General features: G+C 38.3%; 1 protein-coding gene across 3 annotated transcripts; it reads right to left on the minus strand.

Moving 5' to 3' along the window:
- Positions 1 to 762: 762 nt before the first annotated feature.
- LOC124385015 (copine-3-like) lies at positions 763 to 18,177 on the minus strand. 3 transcript variants are annotated; one of them, XM_046848073.1, is made up of 5 exons: positions 17,943 to 18,177; positions 16,988 to 17,072; positions 6,988 to 7,064; positions 2,143 to 2,379; positions 763 to 1,264 (listed from the first exon to the last, which is right to left on the minus strand). In XM_046848073.1, the coding sequence occupies exons 2-5, from the start codon at positions 17,049 to 17,051 to the stop codon at positions 1,127 to 1,129; spliced, it is 516 nt and encodes a 171-aa protein (XP_046704029.1). In that variant the 5' UTR covers positions 17,052 to 17,072; positions 17,943 to 18,177; the 3' UTR covers positions 763 to 1,126. The 3 variants fall into 3 exon arrangements, with proteins under 3 accessions (XP_046704029.1, XP_046704026.1, XP_046704027.1); XM_046848070.1 differs by having other exon boundaries at positions 17,727 to 18,177; XM_046848071.1 differs by having other exon boundaries at positions 17,635 to 18,177.
- Positions 18,178 to 21,640: the final 3,463 nt, after the last annotated feature.

The raw sequence follows: 21,640 nt of genomic DNA on the forward strand, positions 1-21,640 counted from the left end.
CTGAATAATAATTGTTGTAGCATTGCTGCAACCTGATGTATAAGGCAGAAAACAGTATTCAAGGTAACCAAAAAAAAGATAAAAAAAATATATACACATTTAAACCAGTATGTGTAAACATGCACTTAGGCTTTGTTCACATTAGGAATTTTAGTCCTCAATTCAGATTTTTCTTTTTCCTTTCAGTTCACATTTGCATTTGTATGCAAGGGTGTAAACTAGGAATAGCAAACTGCAGCACATACCTGAAAACAAAATGTGACCAAATCAGAGTAAAAACATCTAAAATTCATATGCAATGTCAGGTTTATTTTCTTTCTCCAATTGAAGGTACACTGAAAATCAGAGGGAAAATGGTTTTGTTTTGAAAGCAATGCACTAATGCACAAAACAACAGCAGCTTGAATGACAGGCATACTGCCAGACCAATCCAGCTGTCAGAACTCCAAGTTAACTTACATTCTGGAACTTTCTGTAAGGCACAAACTGCACAATGTCCCGTATGGCTGGCTCTCCAGATGGAGATTTTAAACGTCCATCGTCACCATCCAGGATCTCCATATCAGTGAAGTCAGCCCCGCCCACGCCCACAATTATGATGGACATGGGTAAATGGGAAGCAGCTACAATGGCAGCTCGGGTCTGATCCATGTCTGTGATCACGCCGTCCGTGATAATGAGCAGAACAAAGTATTGCTGTCTCACAAAGAATCACAGAGAGAATAAATGCAAAACTCTGTAAAATTCAAGGATTTATTTTATGTATTGTGCAGTCTGTTCTTTTCAAATTGCACTGCCTGAAGCTTGCAACTACCATTGATTTCCATTAAGCATGGAGTATACTTTTTTTTTTTTTTTTTTTAGTAAATCTAAAGTGTAAATCTATGAAGTGGACTATCCAATTAATATAAACACCTGTTACCAATAGATATTAAAATGCATTACACCAAATAATGTGTAAAGAGCTGCTCTTTTAAAATGGTAAGTTAGCATAGACTATAGATCTAATAATATACATTCTTAGAGTAACTCATTTAGCAAGAGTCCAGCATGCTGTACAGTACTGAAGCATGGACTGTAGCTGATGAGGTCTCTTACAGGTTGATGCAAAAGCAGCATGAAGCATTTAGCTTAATTTTTGCTCAGCAGAATAAGCTACAGGGGTACTTGAATTAAGAGGGCTGAGCTTCAGCATGTTGAAGAAATTAACAACCTGACCAGGAACCTCTGCCAGAACACTTTGTGCCAATGCCTCTTTAGGACCCTGCAAACACACAGAGACAGAGAGAAAATGAGAAAGTGCAGAAATTATTTTTAAGAGTAATCAACAGTTACACTTATTTGTATCTAGAGGCAAATAAGCATAGCCAATTGACATAGTGGTAAATCTGTTGGTTGTTAAAAGGAAACTGGAACAAACCCAGCAGACAAACAAATATTAACCTAAGCATAGACTCAAACCAGGAATCCTGTTGTCAGAGGGGCAACACTGCCAATTATGCCACTCTATGCCCAATCACATGCTATAAACAATTACAGCAAACTGTGAGATTAACATTATGGCACTTGAACTATTTAAAAGCAACAATTAAAGTATTTTTTCATTAAAGCAACTTTGTAAACTGTGACAAAATAAAGAAAATCTTCTAAATTAATTTATAACGTATACAAAATATACCCAGTCTGAATAATAATTGTTGTAGCATTGCTGCAACCTGATGTATAAGGCAGAAAACAGTATTCAAGGTAACCAAAAAAAAGATAAAAAAAATATATACACATTTAAACCAGTATGTGTAAACATGCACTTAGGCTTTGTTCACATTAGGAATTTTAGTCCTCAATTCAGATTTTTCTTTTTCCTTTCAGTTCACATTTGCATTTGTATGCAAGGGTGTAAACTAGGAATAGCAAACTGCAGCACATACCTGAAAACAAAATGTGACCAAATCAGAGTAAAAACATCTAAAATTCATATGCAATGTCAGGTTTATTTTCTTTCTCCAATTGAAGGTACACTGAAAATCAGAGGGAAAATGGTTTTGTTTTGAAAGCAATGCACTAATGCACAAAACAACAGCAGCTTGAATGACAGGCATACTGCCAGACCAATCCAGCTGTCAGAACTCCAAGTTAACTTACATTCTGGAACTTTCTGTAAGGCACAAACTGCACAATGTCCCGTATGGCTGGCTCTCCAGATGGAGATTTTAAACGTCCATCGTCACCATCCAGGATCTCCATATCAGTGAAGTCAGCCCCGCCCACGCCCACAATTATGATGGACATGGGTAAATGGGAAGCAGCTACAATGGCAGCTCGGGTCTGATCCATGTCTGTGATCACGCCGTCCGTGATAATGAGCAGAACAAAGTATTGCTGTCTCACAAAGAATCACAGAGAGAATAAATGCAAAACTCTGTAAAATTCAAGGATTTATTTTATGTTCATGGAATACAATGACAAAATGTTCAATTCAGTTCCAATATCTAATTTATTTATATGACTGTATTTGGTTTCATTATTAAAATTTTATTTGCATAACTGCACAGTAGAAAATTCAAATACAATCGCATTATTAACAGCACAGGAACTTCCGGCTTTAACATGAACATGAATATTTTAATGCTCATTTTAATACCTTCCTATTTCTATAGTAACAGCTGGTGGTGAGGAATGACTGTGTTACCAACGCACTAATGAAATTAAAAAAAAGATTCTGTCTTAAACATTCCATAACATGCATGTAGCTACAGTTAAAACCAGATATTTACATACTCTTCAGAAAAAAAACACAAAAACTTATTTCTTTACTGTCATACATTAAATTAGAGTAAACTTTTTCTGAAATCCACCAAGACATCAGAAAAAGAATTGTTGACCTCCACAAGTATGGCTCATCCTTAGGTGCAATTTCCAGATGCCTGAAGGTCCCACGTTCATCCGTTCAGACAATAATACGCAAGTATAAAAAACATGGGAATGTACAACCATCATACCGCTCAGGAAGGAGAGGGATTCTGAGTCCCAGAAAGGAACGTTTTTTGTTGCGAAATGTGCAAATCAACCCCGGGACAACAGCAAAAGATCTTGTGAAGATGCTGGCTAAAACTGGTAAGACAGTGTCATTATCCACAGTAAAACAAATACTGTACCACCATGAGCTGAAAGATTACTCTGGGAGGAGAAAGCCATTACTTCAAAACTACCATTAAAAAAAAACCAGACTACAGTTCTGCACATGAGGGAAAAAAGCTTAATTTCTGGAGACATGTCCTGTGGTCTGACAAAACAAAAATTGAACTGTTCAGCCATAATGAAAAACGGTATATTTGGAGGAAAAAGGGTGAAGCGTTGAAGTTTTAGAACACCATCCCACCTGTCAAGTATGGGGGTGGTAGTATAATGTTATGGGGCTGCTTTGCTGCAGAAGGGACTGGTGCACTTTACAAAATACATGGCATCATGAGAAAAGAAAATTATGTGGATATATTAAAGCAACATCTGAAGACATCAGCCAGGAAGTTAAAGCTTGGGTGCAAATTGGTCTTCCAAATGGACAATGACCCCAAGCATACCTCCAAATTAGTTAGCTCCTCATCACATCCATAAACCTCCTCCTTGGCCTTCCTCTTTTTTTCATGTCCAAACCATCTCAATCTCGCCTCCATCACCTTGTCACCAAAACATGCTACATGCGCTGTCCCTCTAATAAACTCATTTCTAATCTTGTCCATCCTCGTCACTCCCAACAAAAACCTTAACATCTTCAGCTTTGCTACCTCCAGCTCCACCTCCTGTCTTTTACTCAATGCCACTGTCTCTAATCCATACAACATCGCAGGTCTCACCACAGTCCTATAAACTTTCCCTTTCATTCTTGCAGATACTCTTCTATCACAAATCACTCCTGTCACTCTTCTCCACCCACTCCACCCTGCCTGCACTCTTTTCCTTGCTTCTCTAACACACTCTCCATTACTTTGCACTGTTGACCCCAGGTACCTGAACTCCTCCACATTCTTCAGCTCTTCTCCCTGCAACCGCACCACTCCACTGCCCTCCCTCTCATTCACACACATGTACTCTGTCTTACTCCTACTGACTTTCATTCCCCTTCTCTCCAGCACATATCTCCACCTCTCCAGGCTCTTCTCAACCTGCTCCCTACTCTCACCACAAATAACAATATCTCCACATCATCCAACCTTCTCTCTCTCTGATTTTCCTCATTTATCAGCTGCTCAAAATACTCCCTCCATCTTCTCAACACACTTTCCTCGCTAGTAGACACATTTCCATCTCCATCCTTTACTGCTCTAACTTGCAGCACATCCTTCCCAGCTCAGTTCCTCTGTCTGGCCAATTGGTACAAATCCTTTTCTCCTCCCTTAGTGTCCAATCTCTCATACAGCTCCTCATATGCCTTTTCCTTGGTTTTTGCAACATCCCTCTTTACTTGCTGCCGCATCTCCTTGTACTCCTGCCTACTTTTCTCATCACTCTGTCGATCCCACTTCTGTTTTGCCAACGTCTTTCTCCTTATGCTCTCCTGCACTTCCTCAATCCTCACTCATACTGTAACAAATGTGTTCATTCCGTCCATCCTTCATTCATTTACTCTTTTCAGTACGAATGCGTATATACAAACACACACTCACTGGCCACTTTATTAGGTACACCTTACTAGTACCGTGTTGGACCCCCTTTTGCCTTCAGAACTGCCTTAATCCTTCGTGGCATAGATTCAACAAGGTACTGGAAACATTCCTCAGAGATTTTGGTCCATATTAACATGATAGCATCACGCAGTTGCTGCAGATTTGTCGGCTGCACATCCATGATGCGAATCTCCTGTTCCACCACATCCCAAAGGTGCTCTATTGGATTGAGATCTAATGACTGTGGAGGTCATTTGAGTACAGTGAACTCATTGTCATGTTCAAGAAACCAGTCTGAGATGATTCATGTTTTATGACATGGCACGTTTTCCTGCTGGAAGTAGCCATCAGAAGATAGGTACACTGTGGTCATAAAGGGATGGACATGGTCACAAGCAATACTCAGGTTGGCTGTGGCGTTGACACGATGCTCAATTGGTACTAATGGGCCCAAAGTGTGCCAAGAAAATATCCCCCACACCATTACACCACCAACACCAGCCTGAACCGTTGATACAAGCCAGGATGGATCCATGCTTTCATGTTGTTGATGCCAAATTCTGACCCTACCATCCGAATGTCGCAGCAGAAATCGAGACTCATCAGACCAGGCAACGTTTTTCCAATCTTTTATTGTCCAATTTTGGTGAACCTGTGCGAATTGTAGCCTCAGTTTCCTGTTCTTAGCTGTGAGAAGTGGCACCCGGTGTGTTCTTCTGCTGCTGTAGCCCATCCGCCTCAAGGTTCGACGTGTTGTGCGTTCAGAGATGCTCTTCTGCATACCTCGGTTGTAACGAGTGGTTATTTGAGTTACTGTTGCCTTTCTATCAGCTCAAACCAGTCTGGCCATTCTCCTCTGACCTCTGTCATCAACAAGGCATTTGCGCCCACAGAACTGCTGCTCACTGGATATTTTCTCTTTTTCAGACCATTCTCTGTAAACCCTAGAGATGGTTGTGGGTGAAAATCCCAGTAGATCAGCAGTTTCTGAAATACTCAGACCAGCCTGTCTGGCACCAACAACCATGCCACGTTCAAAGTCACTTAAATCACCTTTCTTCCCCATTCTGACGCTCTGTTTGAACTGCAGCAGATCGTCTTGACCATGTCTACATGCCTAAATGCATTGAGTTGCTGCCATGTGATTGGCTGATTAGAAATTTGCGTTAACGAGCAGTTGGACAGGTGTACCTAATAAAGTGGCCGGGGTGTGTGTGTGTGTACACACACACACACACACACACACACACACGTATATATACACACATACAGTGCAACCTTGATACTCGCGGGGGTTAGAGTACGCTCTATGACCCCTCGCAAGTAACAAAAATGGTAAGGTTTTGAGTCTCTCCTTTTGATGGTTCCTTTTTCAAGGCAAATTTTACATGTACTGTAAACTCAAAAGGAATTGTAAATTACTTGTCATAAATGTTTTATTTACTACTTTAAATGAATAATACATTAATAAAATAGGTTTTCAAACATTTTTCTGTAATTTATTAGTACAAACTCTGTTTTGAAATGTTAATTCAAACTTTCGGGCCAAACTCACGGCTTCTCGAGAACTATCAGATTTTTCGCAAGTTACACTCAGTTCAAATGAAAAATCACGAACTTTCGAAGTTGCCAGTATCAAGGTTCCACTGTGTGTATATATATCTCATAACAAATCATTTGTTATTTTTGCCAGTTTTTGCAATATTGCTGTAATGTGGGATCAGAGTAGATGGGCTAGCCTTCGATGTTTCACTGTGCTCATGACCCCAATTTACCAGATGTCCTTTCTCAGATCACTTTTAGTAGGCACTAACCACTTAAGGTTTCTAACCAATTTCGAGGTCAAGGTTCCTTTGCAAAAGAAGACAAAATCATGTAGCCACCAAATTACAAAACAAGTTTTGTAATTGTAAGGAACAGCTGATGGCTAGTCAGAGCAAAGAATTACAAAAATTTTTAATAAAAGTAAAATGAAGCAATATAAACGAGGAGATGATGCTGGATTGTGAAATCAACATACAAAAAGGGTTTGACGTCAAATTGCCTCTTTCTGTCACAGTTCTGGCCATGTTTATTAACATACCAGGAAGCTAAGAAATGCTAGTCTTGTCACAGTGTGGTGTCTCAGCTGAATAACCAAACTCATGCTTACACACATAATACAGGCTGTGCTTTTAAAAACTTGTGTGTGCATAAACATGATTTGTGCGTTTGTTTATTTATGTTTGTTAGTTAATCAATGGTGCTGGTATGTTCATTTCTTTAGGTCTCTTTCATACATTGTAGCCTTCTGGTAAGGAAGTGTTGAATAATTAAAAACCTTTACCTCTCTTTCCCTGTCTGTGAGAGAGCTGGTGTCGACATCAGGGTTTCTCCCAAGCCTCGTTTTCTTAACTGGGATGTCTAGCAAATAACAACAAGTCAAATTAATACCAAAAGATGAAATGTAATAATATTGTAATTTTCATATAACTAGCATAACAAGTACACAAAATAAAAAATAAATACATTTGTATACCCAAAGCACTTTAATTATGATTTAAGCAAATTAATAGAAACAGTTTTTGTTAATCACTTCCAACTATTTTTATTTTGGATTTGTTATGCTATTATAATGTAAATTATTATATTTCTGACAGTAGACAGAAATACAGTACTTGTTCTAGGACCACAAGCAACTAGAAGCCAACTTTCTAATTCTAATACAAGGATCTGTGCATTTCTGTTTCTTTAAGTGTGTTGAAGATTTTGTGTAAATTTCATCTAATTATTTGCTGTAACATGTCCCTTGTAACTTGTTTAATATATAATGACTGACAGTAGTTTTGAGGTCTGAGGGAAGAATTTCACTTCATCAAATGGCTTTAGTTTTCTCAGTGTGAGGACTGTTGGCTCTAGTTGGACAGTGTCCGCTGTTTTCTGCATGTCGAATCAGCGGCGGAGTTCGTTGGCAAGAAGGAGAACTCTGATTGGCTATTCAGATTAGTGAATGAGCACAATAAAAAAAATGGAACTCATGAAAGCAAACAACAACGGAGTAAAGAGGGAATGCACAGACACTTGTCATTCTTGCCACTAGCGGCTGGTCCCTGGACAACTCCAATGTGCTTACTATCTGCCCAGTCATCCAATTTGCTGCACACAATAGGCAAAACTTTGCAGGGGTTAGCACATCAGGCAGACCACAATTATGCCACTGTAGCATATTGAAAAGGTTTGAGCACAGAATGTGCACACTGCCACCTTATTTACTGCCACATTTTCAACATGAGGTGCACAACTGTCTCTACAAGTCAGTGGGAGCAGAACCATGTTCCAGCAATTATACACATCTGTAATGTTTGTGGCAAGGGAGATGAATAATTTCTTCATAACATGTACACAAGCTATTCCTGCCCGCTTACATTTTGTATTATTTTCTAACTTTACCTTATGTTTATTTTTTGTATTTTAGCTTTTGTTGTCCATAATGCAGCAGATCTTTTAAAATGAAAACACTTTGATTTGCACACTTGTTTGTATTTTTCCACATAATTATCAGGACCAAAACAAATCAAAATTACTTCACAATAACTGTTTTTATGAGTTCAAGCATGAAATGATGAAACACTATTGTTATTGTAGAGATTTTACGGGGGTTAAACATGAAATGATGAAACACTATTGTTTTTGTAGAGATTAATATTATTCCTCCCTAAAACTGATCATGTAGATCAAACCGTAAGGAAACTTGGCCAGATGGTAGAGCTTCAATTTGTGGAGAGGTTGACAAAGTATCAACCTAGTTGGCAAAGGAGAAACACTACAGTTTAAAATATATATATATTTCTTTTACACATTTCTGGCCCTAGCTCGTAAAAGATACATCCTAGACTCACAACTTTCAGATACTTGAAATCCTTCAGTCTTAACAAAGAAATTTCATTAAGCTTTATGAGGACATTTGCGTATCTCAAAAAACAACCATCAATGACATTGGAGCACCTGTTAGACAAGGTCAACGGAAGCCGATCAAAACGAAACTCGGTAGGCATGTTCGACCCATGGCGCTAAAAGTCTGTATGAATTTTGAATAGCATCGGCCACTAGGGGGCGATATCGTGTTTTTTAAGTGTATAAATTTCTGTATATTGCACGATTTTTTAAACGTACACTCAATTTTCATAAGATTTTATTGACCTCACGCTGAGCAATTTCGCCTCAAGGACCACTGCTGTCAATCAAATCCTTCATAAAATATTCTTATTTATGTTAAAAACCTACTTCCTGCAAACTTCTACTAGGCTTTTTATCTAATCAGAGCTAACTCAGTTCAGAAATGTTCACTGGGCAGTGATTTTAAAAAAAAAATAAAAAATTATAATAAAAAAAACATTTCTACTCACTATTAAAAGTCACCAAATGTTTTAAAGTAGGCGTGTCACTGAAATGAGATTGTTTAATGCCACAAAGTGGCAAACTTAAAATAAAAACGACTATAACAGGGGTGGCCAACCCCCGGCTCGCAAGCCGCATGCGGCTCTTTGGCTGGTTTCATGCGGCTCTTACGTTCATATCGAAGTTTGTGTGTGTTTGTTTTTTAATGTGCGTGTTCGCTTCGCTTGAGTTCAATACGGTATTTTTAAGACTTAAATGAGCTTGCCCCTACTGGGAAACTTTGCGGTATATCAGACCTGGGCAAACTATGGCCCGCGGGCCACATCCGGCCCTTTGTACATCCCTGTCCGGCCTGTGTGAGGCATATCATAAATTACAGGGATGCATGGAACATTTTCGGCCGAAATACCAAAATCACAGAAACACAATTGTAATGACGCAATAAAAAAGCGCAGCAGCACACGGTTATCTGGATAAGAGCAACATGTCTGCGGTGTGCGGATAGCGATTTGCAAAACATGCAATGCTGAAATTTCAAGAGGGGGTGTATCTGCAAAGAGTTTCTCCAAGTTGGGTTTAATTTATCACCTGAAATCCAAACAAAGTCTGTGTTTTCTACCCTGAAACACGTGAAATCAAAGCACCGATCTGTTCTGACTGACACACGTGAAAGAATTGCTTCGAGTGGCAACAACGAAATACGAGGCAGATTTGAAGGGGATTGTTCAAGGCAAGGAATGCCAAAAGTCCCACTAAGTAACATGCATAGTAAAAGAAAAACCCTATTGTAAATTATTATATTTTTTGTGTGGACTTGGTTAAACAGAGTTTGTGTGTGAGACAGTGCACACAATGTTCAGTGTTGAAAATGACTGTCCTGTGGTCTTAGAACTGTAGGAGTTCATTTCTGTCATTATGTTGGTGTGTGACATTTACAATAAATCTGGCTGAGCAGAGGTGTGTGTGTGTGTGTGTGTGTGTGTGTGTGTGTGTGTAAGAGGAAGGGATGGGTGATGTTCATGTGTGCCCATGTGTCTCTGACTGGTTGGCCACCCCTGGTCTTTAACTATGCAACCATTCATCCAATCGACTTGATACTGGGCAAGCAGTGTGTGCCATAAGATCTCATGAGGACATTTTGCGTATCTCAAAAAACATGGCCGCAATCTGCCAATTACATGTGAGCACCTTTTAGAAAATGTTGCCAATGTTCCTAATTTTTATTTCATTATTGTTTGTTTGTTTATTGACTTTATCAGCATCGTTACAGGTACCCTAAGAGGTTTGTCATAGGGGAACACTGAATTATTTTGCTGTTACAGTGAAATGTCAAAGCATATTTACTCAAGTTAAAATACAAGATTAAAAAAAAGGAAGAATAAAATACTTCATAAAGGTATACAAAGTCCTTTTAAAATCCATAATCATTTAAAAGTCTACACATATATGGAATAGGTGATCTCCTGAATTGTTCCGTTCGGCATCTGGGGATTGTCAGTTTAGAAGAGTTCCTCATCTGGCGTCCAGTCAGCTGCTCCCTGAGCGGTGGTAGCCAATCTCTAAAGCTAGACTTATATAGCTTCCTAGCAAAATCAAGGCACAATTGGACACGTCTCTCTGCTAGTGTACACAATCCAAGAAAGGAGAGGGCATCAGAATATCCTTCGTACCTTCGTCCCAGTATGATTTTACAAACACGTTTCTGCACTCTTTCCAACCTTTTAATTTGATCAGTGGTCAAGGAATTATGCCAAACTGGGACTGCATACTCTAACACTGGACATACATACCCAGTATAGATGGTAACCAGTTCTTGATCATGAACTCCAAATTTCTTTAGCCGGCGAAAAGCAAAAAGCTTTCTATTAGCTGAGGACAACATGTGGTCCACTTGACCGTCCCATTTTAAGTCACTCTGAATGGTTACTCCTAAGATCTTAACAGAGTCACAGATGTTTAGAATATTATGATCTATAGAAAGTGGTGGCCAAGTTGGCAAATGTTTCATACGGGAGACATGTAAGACATTACATTTTTTTGAGTGGAGTTTCATTTTATGGTCCTCAACCCAGATGCCAAGGTCATTTAATGTATTCTGGAGAGTACAGGGCTGATGAACTGTCCACCTTTGGGCCATAGTCATATCATCCACATATTTCCAGTGGTTAATTTGATCTTGAAGAGCATTGTTAATCAGTGCTAGGAAGATTATGGGTCCCAATATGGTTCCTTGGGCAACTCCACATGAAGGATACTCACAATCGGATAAATATCCGTGGTAACGCACTCTTTGACGGCGATTAGACATAAAATTACTGATCCATGGGATTAAACTAGGTCTCGCTCCAAGATCCAGGAGGCACTTTATTGCTACTGTATGGTCGACAGCATCAAAAGCTTTGGCAAAATCTGTTGTAACTAATGTGCACACTGAACCTGGTTCATCACAAGCTTTATACACAAAGTCCATCAGGCTAACTAAATTATGTGTTGTGGAATGGTTATGTCTACTACCAAACTGCATAGGATCTAGGTTTGGTGTGATATCATTCACGATCCATTGCTCAATAAATTTTTCACAATTTTTGACAGTTGAGATGTTAATGAGATCGGTCTTAGTTCCTCGATATTCGGAGGAGAAGATTTTGGTATGGGAACAACAATGGCCTCTTTCCATTGTGTGGGAACGACGCCTTCCACAAGGGAGCTGTTAATAATGTCACAAATAGGGTTGCTGATTTCGCATGCAAACTCCTTCAATATTCTTGAGGGAATCATGTCAGGGCCAGGGGATTTGTGACAATTTAGGGAAGATAATTTTCTGTACACTTCCCATTCTGGAATGGTGGGCAAGGGTGGAGATGGAAGATAAGAAGGTAGGTCTGCATACTTAAGAGGCGGGAGAGATTGAGACACCTTGACCAACTTTGTGTTAATCACATTAGCAGTTGTTACAAAATCTTGGGGGTTAATTCCCGGGACTTCAATTCGATCCACCTTTTTCACAGATCCGCACATTGATTTAATTTTCCTGTGCCAAGCCCTCAGACTCCCTTTGATGGTACCTTCTACCCTTGATTTATAGTAGTGTATTTTTGCAGCACTTATTTCCTTTTGGACTTTGTTCCTGTAGAATTTTGATAGAGCACTTGATTTCCCAGTCTTGAAAGCTTTTTGTCTCCGGCAGATTAAATGCTTAATTTTTGGAGTAATCCATGGTTTATCCGAGGGATACATTTTTACTGTCTTCGTAGGAAAATGACGGTCAATTTCAGGCATGATGGTACTATAAAAAGCATTAGCCTTTTCATTGGTACCTGTAGCTTCATTTACCTGCTGCCATGATTGAGTAGTAATCCATCTACCAAACTCATTCAAACTAGGCCCATGCATAGGTCGTATTACCTGCTTAATGCACTGAGGTGGTCTTACATGTACTTTAGGACTCCACAAAACACAATTATGATCTGATGAGCTGACAGGGGGGAGAATTTCCGGTTTCTTGTACACTGATTTCATATTGGTAATGATCATATCAAGTATTGCATCACCTCTAGTGTTATTCTGGACAACCTGGCAAAATGTATTATCCAAACAGATGTCCTGGACTCTAAGATGATTCAAATCTCCAAGTATAATGAGTCCAATATCAGGGTACTTTGTACAAAGCAGGTCAGATGATGTTATTAAGTGGTCAACGAGTTCTTCTTGATATGGCGATTGAGGCGGTGAATACACTACGCACACAGCAATAGCGGATATATGTCGTGGGAGCCTCGATGGTCTCACCTTTACCCACAGACATTCAAGGTGATCGGGAACACTAATACAGGTTAAAGGGTAAGATGGGACACTTTCTTTGATGTACAATGCAACTCCTCCACCTCGACGTGCGGTTCTACATTTAGAATATAAAGTGTATCCATCAATACCCAATAAATCCTCAGGCATGTGGGAGGTGAACCAGGTCTCGGAAATTGCAGCTATGTCAACATCACTTTCCATTAAAATAGCTTGAAACTCATCGATCTTATTTACAAGAGATCTAGGGTTAGTCATTAAAAGAGTTGGAAGCATAGCATAATTAGATGACTTTTTATGCTCTACTCTGACTTGTATCAAACTGGATTCGAGTGCATCTCTTTTCCTCAATCCAATCAAACTTGATGTTTTGTAATCAAATCTTCTACCAACAATGGTCTTAATTTTGTGCAAAGTCTTCTTACCCCCTCTGCATCCTCGTTTCCTGACTGGTGTCTGTGCAAGTCCTTCGTTATATAAGAGCTTTCTTAGTTGAGGGCTTGGTGGAGGAGCTGATTGCTTGAGGCCTTTCAGGAAATCCATGGAATACTTAAATATGGGTTTCTTTTCTTCCATTTTTTAAAAGGATGTTCCAAACTGTTTCAGTTAAGTACGTAGTAAAACTAAGTTTCAGAAACTCAAACGGATGGTTATCCTAAAAAAAGATTCTTATCAGATTTCAGGGAGCGCATCTTGCTACCCAAACACATGAGGCAGCCATCTTGGGCGCCAGGCGCCAGGCGACCATGAATACCTCATTTGCTTGAAACCGCTAACCACTTCTTGGAGCTATATTTATTATTATTATTATTATTATTATTATTATTATTATTATTTTACTTCATAAAGGCCAATAATTTGACCCTTCTGATGAATGACATCAGCTTCCAGTGTGTATACTCAAACCAGTGAGAAATCACCTCAAAATTGTCTCAAGCGATCACTTCAATATGCTACCAAACTAAAAGCAAACAAAAAATAACCCAGTCTATTAAGCAGTTTTTATCCTTCTGGTATTCGCATTAGATTACAATTCGATAACTTAAAAATGAATTTGGACATCGAAATGCAGATGCACTTCAATCTTTTATTCCCTGTGGACATTAATGAAACTTATCAGCATGGATCCGACTCATCAGAAGACTGAATCACCCGAATGTCTATAGCAGCAATATCTAGTCATATAAAATGGCAATGTCATGATAAACATATCATCAGTTCATGAGTTATAGCTATTTTTGTCAAAGTAGTCACGTCTACTTTGAATATTTCTGTGACCGTTTGCTATATATATAAAAATTGAATCTCTACTATCTGTCTAAGTTTCAAGTCTTTATTCCTTATGGTTTGGTCTGCACAATCAATTTTAGGGTGGAATAATAATAATAAAAATCTCTACAAAAACAATAGGGTTTAAGCATGTCTGCATTAATTAGGAAAATTGTCTTAAGTTTACTAGGGAGCATAAAGATTGGACTCAGGTGGCCAATTAATTGAAGAGGGGAGTCAACATTACCCCAATGCAACTTATGGCTGCTGTGGCTAAATCATAAGGATGAGCCTTGCAGCTGGAGTCAGGGACCACTATTTATGAAATTGAGTTCCGAGCATTAGCCAAAAGGCACATTCGAGGGATGACGTGTTACCTAAACTGAAGAGTCTTACAATCTGTTGCCTTAACAAATACAGATCTAGCTCAAGCACCTCAGTTAGAATGCTACTCAGTTCAGCACATGGAAGTTAGTGGGGGCGACTTGACAAGTCTATTCAAAAGAATGGATGGATCCATCAGACAACCAGTTCATTGATCATCGTGAAGCAGAACGTGTCCTACGGAGAGAGTGTGAAGCTTGAGGAAATATCAGCCTTCAAAGCACATAAACTACACCAAGCCACAGTTGGCTAATGTGTCTTGCTCCAGAGTGGGATCCAGAATGCTCAGAGTTGGGGGACGATTATAAAGAATGGAAAACCAAGATGTTGAACAGATTCACCCCATAATGCAAGCACAAAAAAACACAGCATCCAGCAAAAAAGCTTCTCATTAAAGACTTTGATGAGCGATTGTTGCACCCAGGTAATGAATAGCTGTGTGCAGAATTACAGAGGCAATACTGGACCTTGCAGGGATGGCAAGCTGTTCAACAGAACCAGCTGAACTGTTAATCCTGTCAACGATAGACGGCTCAGCCAAAGTGCCACAAATGGTAGATTTGGCAGATTTCTCAGGCATCTCTCTCTCTCGCTTATTTTATTCAACAGGAGTGGACTGTTCTGTCCCTTATAAAGCTAAAATAGGCAGAAAGATTGAGAAGGGCTGGGTATCATTTTCAAATGCCTCACCACAAGAGCTGTCCACATAGAGCTTCTAAACTCTATGGATGTGGATGCATTCCTGCTTGCTCTTCTGTGATTCATAGCCAGACATAACAGACTGAAGGAGAGCAGGTCAGACTGTAGCACAAACCTTTGTAATGCTGACTAAAAACTGCATGAAGCCTTTTGTGCCTATGAGATTCAAATGAAAGGAACTCAGTTTACAAGGAACTACCTAACCACACTCCAGACATGTGAAAAAACTCTTACAGCGGGCTCGGTAGTCTTAATAGTTGACCCACAACTCCCCAGGGCACAGTGTCCTATTGGAAAAGTTTCAAGACTGTGGTCAGTACTAATGGATGTGTGAGAACAGAAGACGTCAATGTCTTCACCAGGGCAGTCATTTGCGTTATTCCATTGTCTGCTCTTAAAGATGACAAGAGACTTCTAGACATTTGTGGCTCAAATATGAGGGCGTATGTTGTGAATTCTTTAAATTATATAGTTTTCAGTGTGTGGCTGCTGTGTTTTATACTTTAGATTGCTTTACATAAAATAAAATACTTCATACAAATGTAGGACGTGTGCTGCGCACTCCCTAGTGCTCACAGTTTTGATGTGCGCACTGGTGCACATACGGCACTATGAAAATATGAGTCACTTTTCTGTGCAATGTGAAACAGGTGTTCTGCTAATATTTTTAAATATGTGAAACGCATGTGACCCATGCCTTGTTTAACTATGTTTCTGATTCTAGCATATTTTACATTTATTATACTTCGGTATTATAATGTAGAAGCTTAAGTTGTTTACGTGTTTCATACTCATGTTCTTTCCAATATCCATACTCTATTGTTCTTTAGTTGGCTAATCACACCTTTAGAGAGTTATTTAGTTGTTTAATCTGCAGTTACTGGTCTATACAACAGTTGTTCATTCACTTATTGCAAAAACCCTGATATGTATATGGTGACCCCTGAACAAACTAAAACGTGGAAAGATATTTGATCGCTCCTACTCCCTGATCAGAGTACTGAAATGATTAACAGCATTAAAAGAGCCAGCATTTAGTGGGCAATCAACAGCACAAGGCAGACCTCATAAGCTGTCATAAACGTAATTGGTTGGACCAACAACATGTTCCAAATACCCAAAATAGTATTTGAGCAGCACGTAAAATTACTCTAACTGTATGTTACATTTCAAAAGTGCTTTACGTGTCAACTAGAGGTCAGCAAACTGCTAGAGACTAGAGATTAATACTAGAGATCATTAGGGCTGCAACAGCTAATCGATAAAATCGGTAATGAAATACATTGTAAACTAATGCCATTATCGATTAGTTGGGCTGCTGAAGTTATAGGTTAGTGTGATGGTAAGATAGCACAGCTTGCGAAATAGAAGAGAATACAGGCTCAAACAGAAGCAGGAAAAAGTGTGCGTCCAAAGTCATCCAAGGCATGGGAGCATTTTATATTAAAACGCAACAAAGAACACTGTAACCTGCAAATTATGCAAAGCTTAGCTTGTGTGGCGTCTAAGTAGCGCAGTGATGCACGAGCACATGAAAAGAAAAAAACACACTGGTGTCACGGATGAATGCAAAACATCAGCACAGTGAGTAAAAACTGTTTCATCCTCATTATGTGAACATGGTATAGTTTAATGAAGTTCTATTTAGTAAATTGTTTGTTCGGGACAGTCGCACTGGATCTGGATCACGCAACTTAGTATTTATTCAATCAATAATTATTTTAATGTCATATCTTAATATAAGCTTTTATATATATAAATTATATAAAAAATATTTAACTCTGAAGTTTGCTTACCCCCAGTGCTTGGCATTAGCTCTTGCTCAACAGCATCATGATGAGCACAGAACTTTTTATCCATGTTGGACCTCACAATGTTGTCCTGAAAGGCAAAAAGGGTATTAATTATACACTGATATAAAGGGGTGTGTGTATAATTAAAAAAAAAAAAAAAAAAAAAAATATATATATATATATATATATATATATATATATATATATATATATATATATATTATCTGTTGCTCTTTTTAACATTTTAACTTATAATAATAATATAATATAAGCTTCTGCAGCTGCACTGTATGGTTTTGGGTCATTTTATTGAATGTTTGATTTCTGTACTGTTGAACAAACCGAATTGGAAGATTTTGTACTTTTTTGCGTTTTCCTTATAAATAAATAAGTCGATTCCCAGCTTTGGGTACATTTTATGTTAAATCCATTTCTATGGAATGTAAAGAGTTCTAGTAGAACGTAATTTGATTGGCTGTTAGATTTGATATAAAAGATATAGAACCCTGGACGAAGCCACTGGACTTTGGAGCAACACAGTCTTTTGACCTACACAGAACTACACAGTTTATTTGTTTAGAAAGGTGAAGATCCTAAGTTTTTGTTTAGTTTTTATTTAAAATTCATAATTAAACAGTAAAACAAACAACCTTGGATTCAAGACCTTTATTCACTGTCGTTTTGTGACGAGTACAAAGGAACTCTGAGGTCCTGGGCTAGTGAGTCAGCGTGTTGCACTCACATCCAAGTCAAAAGACTTGCTCGACATAGTCAAAAATCGAGTAAAGCCGAAAGACGAGCCGCGTGAGAAGATCGCGACAGAAAAGACACTCGTGGTGACCGACATGGCGGCTCTGAGGGAAACCTGCTAGCGGCTGCTAACAAAGACAACAGACCAATACGGAAGAAAACTGCGTCGCAGCAAAGGTACACATAAAGAAAGCCAGAAGTAGCCTACCTAGAGAGTGAGTCGTCAGCTGAAATTTCAGTGAAATTTCCCCTGGAACAGTTCTGATATTTTTCTTCATGACACTATTAGCCATAAAAGTGTTCACTGGGTATTTCATCCTATAAGTCATAGAGCTTGACATAAATAAATCCTGCACGTCAGTGACTATAAACGAGTGTTTATAAGAAGATTAGAAGCCGTGAAAAATATTAAGAATTGTGACGTTTTTTTGTGAAGATTTTAAAGTCACCTGACATGGCAGATGAAAGCGCAGCTGCGTGTGTTGACCAAAAGAGGGTGCTAAAGCCCACAGAAAAGGCTGTAGAGGAGAAATTACACAGGCTGAAAGGAGAACGCAAGTGAAAGTTGGCACAAATAACCAAACAGAAGAATTTGAAGATGCTCATGAATCAAAATATGATTCATCAGAACTACCTTCAGGACCCAGATTTGAACCCCTGATGTGTAAACAAGAAAAACACAATGTAGACGATTATGTGTTTTGTGGAGCTGGTAAGACATCCCTTACATTCAATCCAAGGCCAGCCACTCAAGTTCGGCCTTCAGATAGAAGAAAGTCATCGTCAAGGTTTGATGCTGTCAGCAGCACGCCACATCATAATCATCATGACCACACTGATTTTTCTACAGATAGCCTGCACGAAGTGTTACAGCGTCAAAACGAAGTCACGGAGATGCTTATTAAACAACAGAGTTTGTCTCAACTCCCTCAAAGAGACGTATCCACATTTACAGGAGATCCTCTGACTTACAGATCTTTCATAAGGACATTCGAGCATGCTATCGACAGTAAAACAGACAGTCATCAGGACCGGCTGTACTACCTCGAACAGTTCACGAGTGGAGAGCCACTTGATTTTTTTTTTTTTTTTTTATCTGACTCATCGATTAATCTGAGGGATTTAGCAAATGAATCAGTAGTTGATAATTCATGTTCATTATTTTTTATCTGCTCAAACAATATTTTTTACCAAAAGTGAAAACATTTTTTTATTAAATGATCAGTTTTGATCATTTAATCATATTTTTTCTAAACATTATTCACAACTATTTGTTGTAATTTTTACATTATTTCAGCTTTAACTTATGGACGGTTTATAGAATAATTTTAAACTTTCTGCATTTGATTTATCATAACATTACATAAAAATCTGTTCAGACCTGCCGCTCACTCGCACTGTCTAGAGGAAAGGAGAATCATTCGTCACGCAGAAAATAACCGGGCATGAACGTGTTGAGTCAGGGTTAGGAGATAGCTCACTAACTCCAGTTGCAACAGAAATAATATAAGCACAGACAGGTTTCCAATACTTGTGCTTTCTTTATTTTTTTTTCTTCATCTATACTGAAAGACAACAAGGCAATTGTTTTCTTCTGTTCCTCTTTTTTCCTTTTCTCTTTCTGCTTCTCTAATTTGCTAAAATAAAAAAATAGAAGAAGATTTTAGAAATCAACAAAGAATAATCTGAAAACTCATCAAATTAAAAAAATAACCCTATGGTGTCAGGAAAGATCATAATTTAATAGCAGTAAATGTCTTACAGCTGTAGTTCTTTGGACTGCTCCTTCTTGGCCAGCTGCTTTTCTTGCTCTTTTACAAGAGCTTCTTGCATTGCTTTTATGTCATTCAAAGTCATATATATATATATATATATATATATATATATATATATATATATATATATATATATATATATATATATATATATATATATATCTACATTGAGGAAAATAAGTATTTGAACACCCTGCTATTTTGCAAGTTCTCCCACTTAGAAATCATGGAGGGGTCTGAAATTGTCATCGTAGGTGCATGTCCACTGTGAGAGACATAATCTAAAAAAAAAAAATCCAGAAATCACAATGTATGATTTTTAAACTATTTATTTGTATGATACAGCTGCAAATAAGTATTTGAACACCTGAGAAAGTCAATGTTAATATTTGGTACAGTAGCCTTTGTTTGCAATTACAGAGGTCAAACGTTTCCTGTAGTTTTTCACCAGGTTTGCACACACTGCACACAGAGTTTGAGCTCCCTCCAAAGATTCTCTATTGGGTTTAGGTCTGGAGACTGGCTAGGCCACACCAGAACCTTGATATGCTTCTTACAGAGCCACTCCTTGGTTATCCTGGCTGTGTGCTTCGGGTCATTGTCATGTTGGAAGACCCAGCCTCGACCCATCTTCAGTGCTCTAACTGAGGGAAGGAGGTTGTTCCCCAAAATCTCGTAATACATGGTCATCCTCTCCTTAATACAGTGCAGTCGCCCTGTCCCATGTGCAGAAAAAAATCATTTTATTCTTATAATTCATATGTATGTTATTTTCAATATTTTTCATCATGCTATGGAGGGGGGTCACGCAACTTTGGATTCATTCAACTAATAATTATTTTAATGTCATATCTTAATATAAGCTTTCATATATTATATAAAAAATGTAACTCTGAAGTTTGCTTACCCCAGCAGTGTTGGGCAACGTTACTTTTAAAAGTAACGTATTACAATATTGAGTTATTCCCCAAAAAAGTAACTAATTACGTTACTTAGTTACTTTTTATGGAAAGTAATGCGTTATATTACTTTTGCATTACTTTTATGCTACTTGTATCTCTTTCACGCCTTACTGGTGTAACAGGTGTAATATAGATAATTGGCATTAAGAAATAAGTTATATTAGGGCAAAAGACATGTGTGGGCTGCACACCGGTGATATGGAGGGAGAACATACCTTTCGCTGTCATCTCATAAAACTTCGTGCAATTCCGTAAATATGACCTCGTCCTCGTCTACATCATTCTCTGCTTCATCATCAGCTTCAAACATTCTGAACGCTTTTACAAAGTTCACGCTATTATCAGTGACCGTGGCAGTTTATCTTCCCATAAAGAGCAAATGAGCTGTGAATTTGCTCTCAATCTCTGCTGCGATGGCATCGTACATGTGTCTCCCACTGAAAACTTTTATTCTGAGCAGTCCATAGAGCTGCAGTGGTGGAAAGTCGGCAAACGTTTTCTATATTTCCGTCTCCATTTCCATATATGCAACATTATACACACACACACACACACACACACACACACACACACACACACACATATGTAGTGCTGTGCTTTGCATGCAGATGTTTTTTTTTTTTAAAGTGGTATTTTTTGCAGTTGACAGGAGCTTTTCACCAACACATAATCTACACTTAACCATTATCCCTTTCTCCTTTTCCTCGACTATTTCAAAATAATGAGAATACTTCCATCACAGTAATGTAATTCTCTGGTTTGCCATCTCCGCTTCTGACCAGCTTCTGTTCCCGCGGCTCGCTCGTATGAGTGCGCGATTCTACGTGACTACGTTCATTTTAATTCATTTATTTTTTTATGCAAAATAATTTAAATGAAAAGTAACTCGCATTACTTTTTTAAAAAAGTAACTCAGATATTAATGTGTAAATTTATAAAGTAACGCGCTACTTTACTTGTTACTCCAGAAAAGTAATATTATTACGTTACTTGTACTGACCCCCAGTGCTTGGCATTAGCTCTTGCTCAACAGCATCATGATGAGCACAGAACCTTTTCATACACTGATATAAAGGGGTGTGTGTATAATTAAAAATGTATATATATATATATATATATATATATATATATATATATATATATATATATATACACGACCTGTTGCTCTT

This window comes from Silurus meridionalis, chromosome 4, assembly GCF_014805685.1.
Source record: "Silurus meridionalis isolate SWU-2019-XX chromosome 4, ASM1480568v1, whole genome shotgun sequence".
Classification (NCBI taxonomy): Eukaryota; Metazoa; Chordata; class Actinopteri; order Siluriformes; family Siluridae; genus Silurus; species Silurus meridionalis.

Bases quoted from the DNA above. Each gene is read 5' to 3' on its own strand.
- LOC124385015 (XM_046848070.1), bottom strand. From the start codon at position 17,831: ATGTCGGTCACCACGAGTGTCTTTTCTGTCGCGATCTTCTCACGCGGC. The intron at 2,380-6,987 runs GTAAAGGTTTTT...TTTGTGAGACAG, and splicing joins TCACAGACAGGGAAAGAGAG to CAATACTTTGTTCTGCTCAT. The intron at 1,265-2,142 runs GTAAGTTAACTT...GTGTGTTTGCAG, and splicing joins CTTACAGAAAGTTCCAGAAT to GGTCCTAAAGAGGCATTGGC.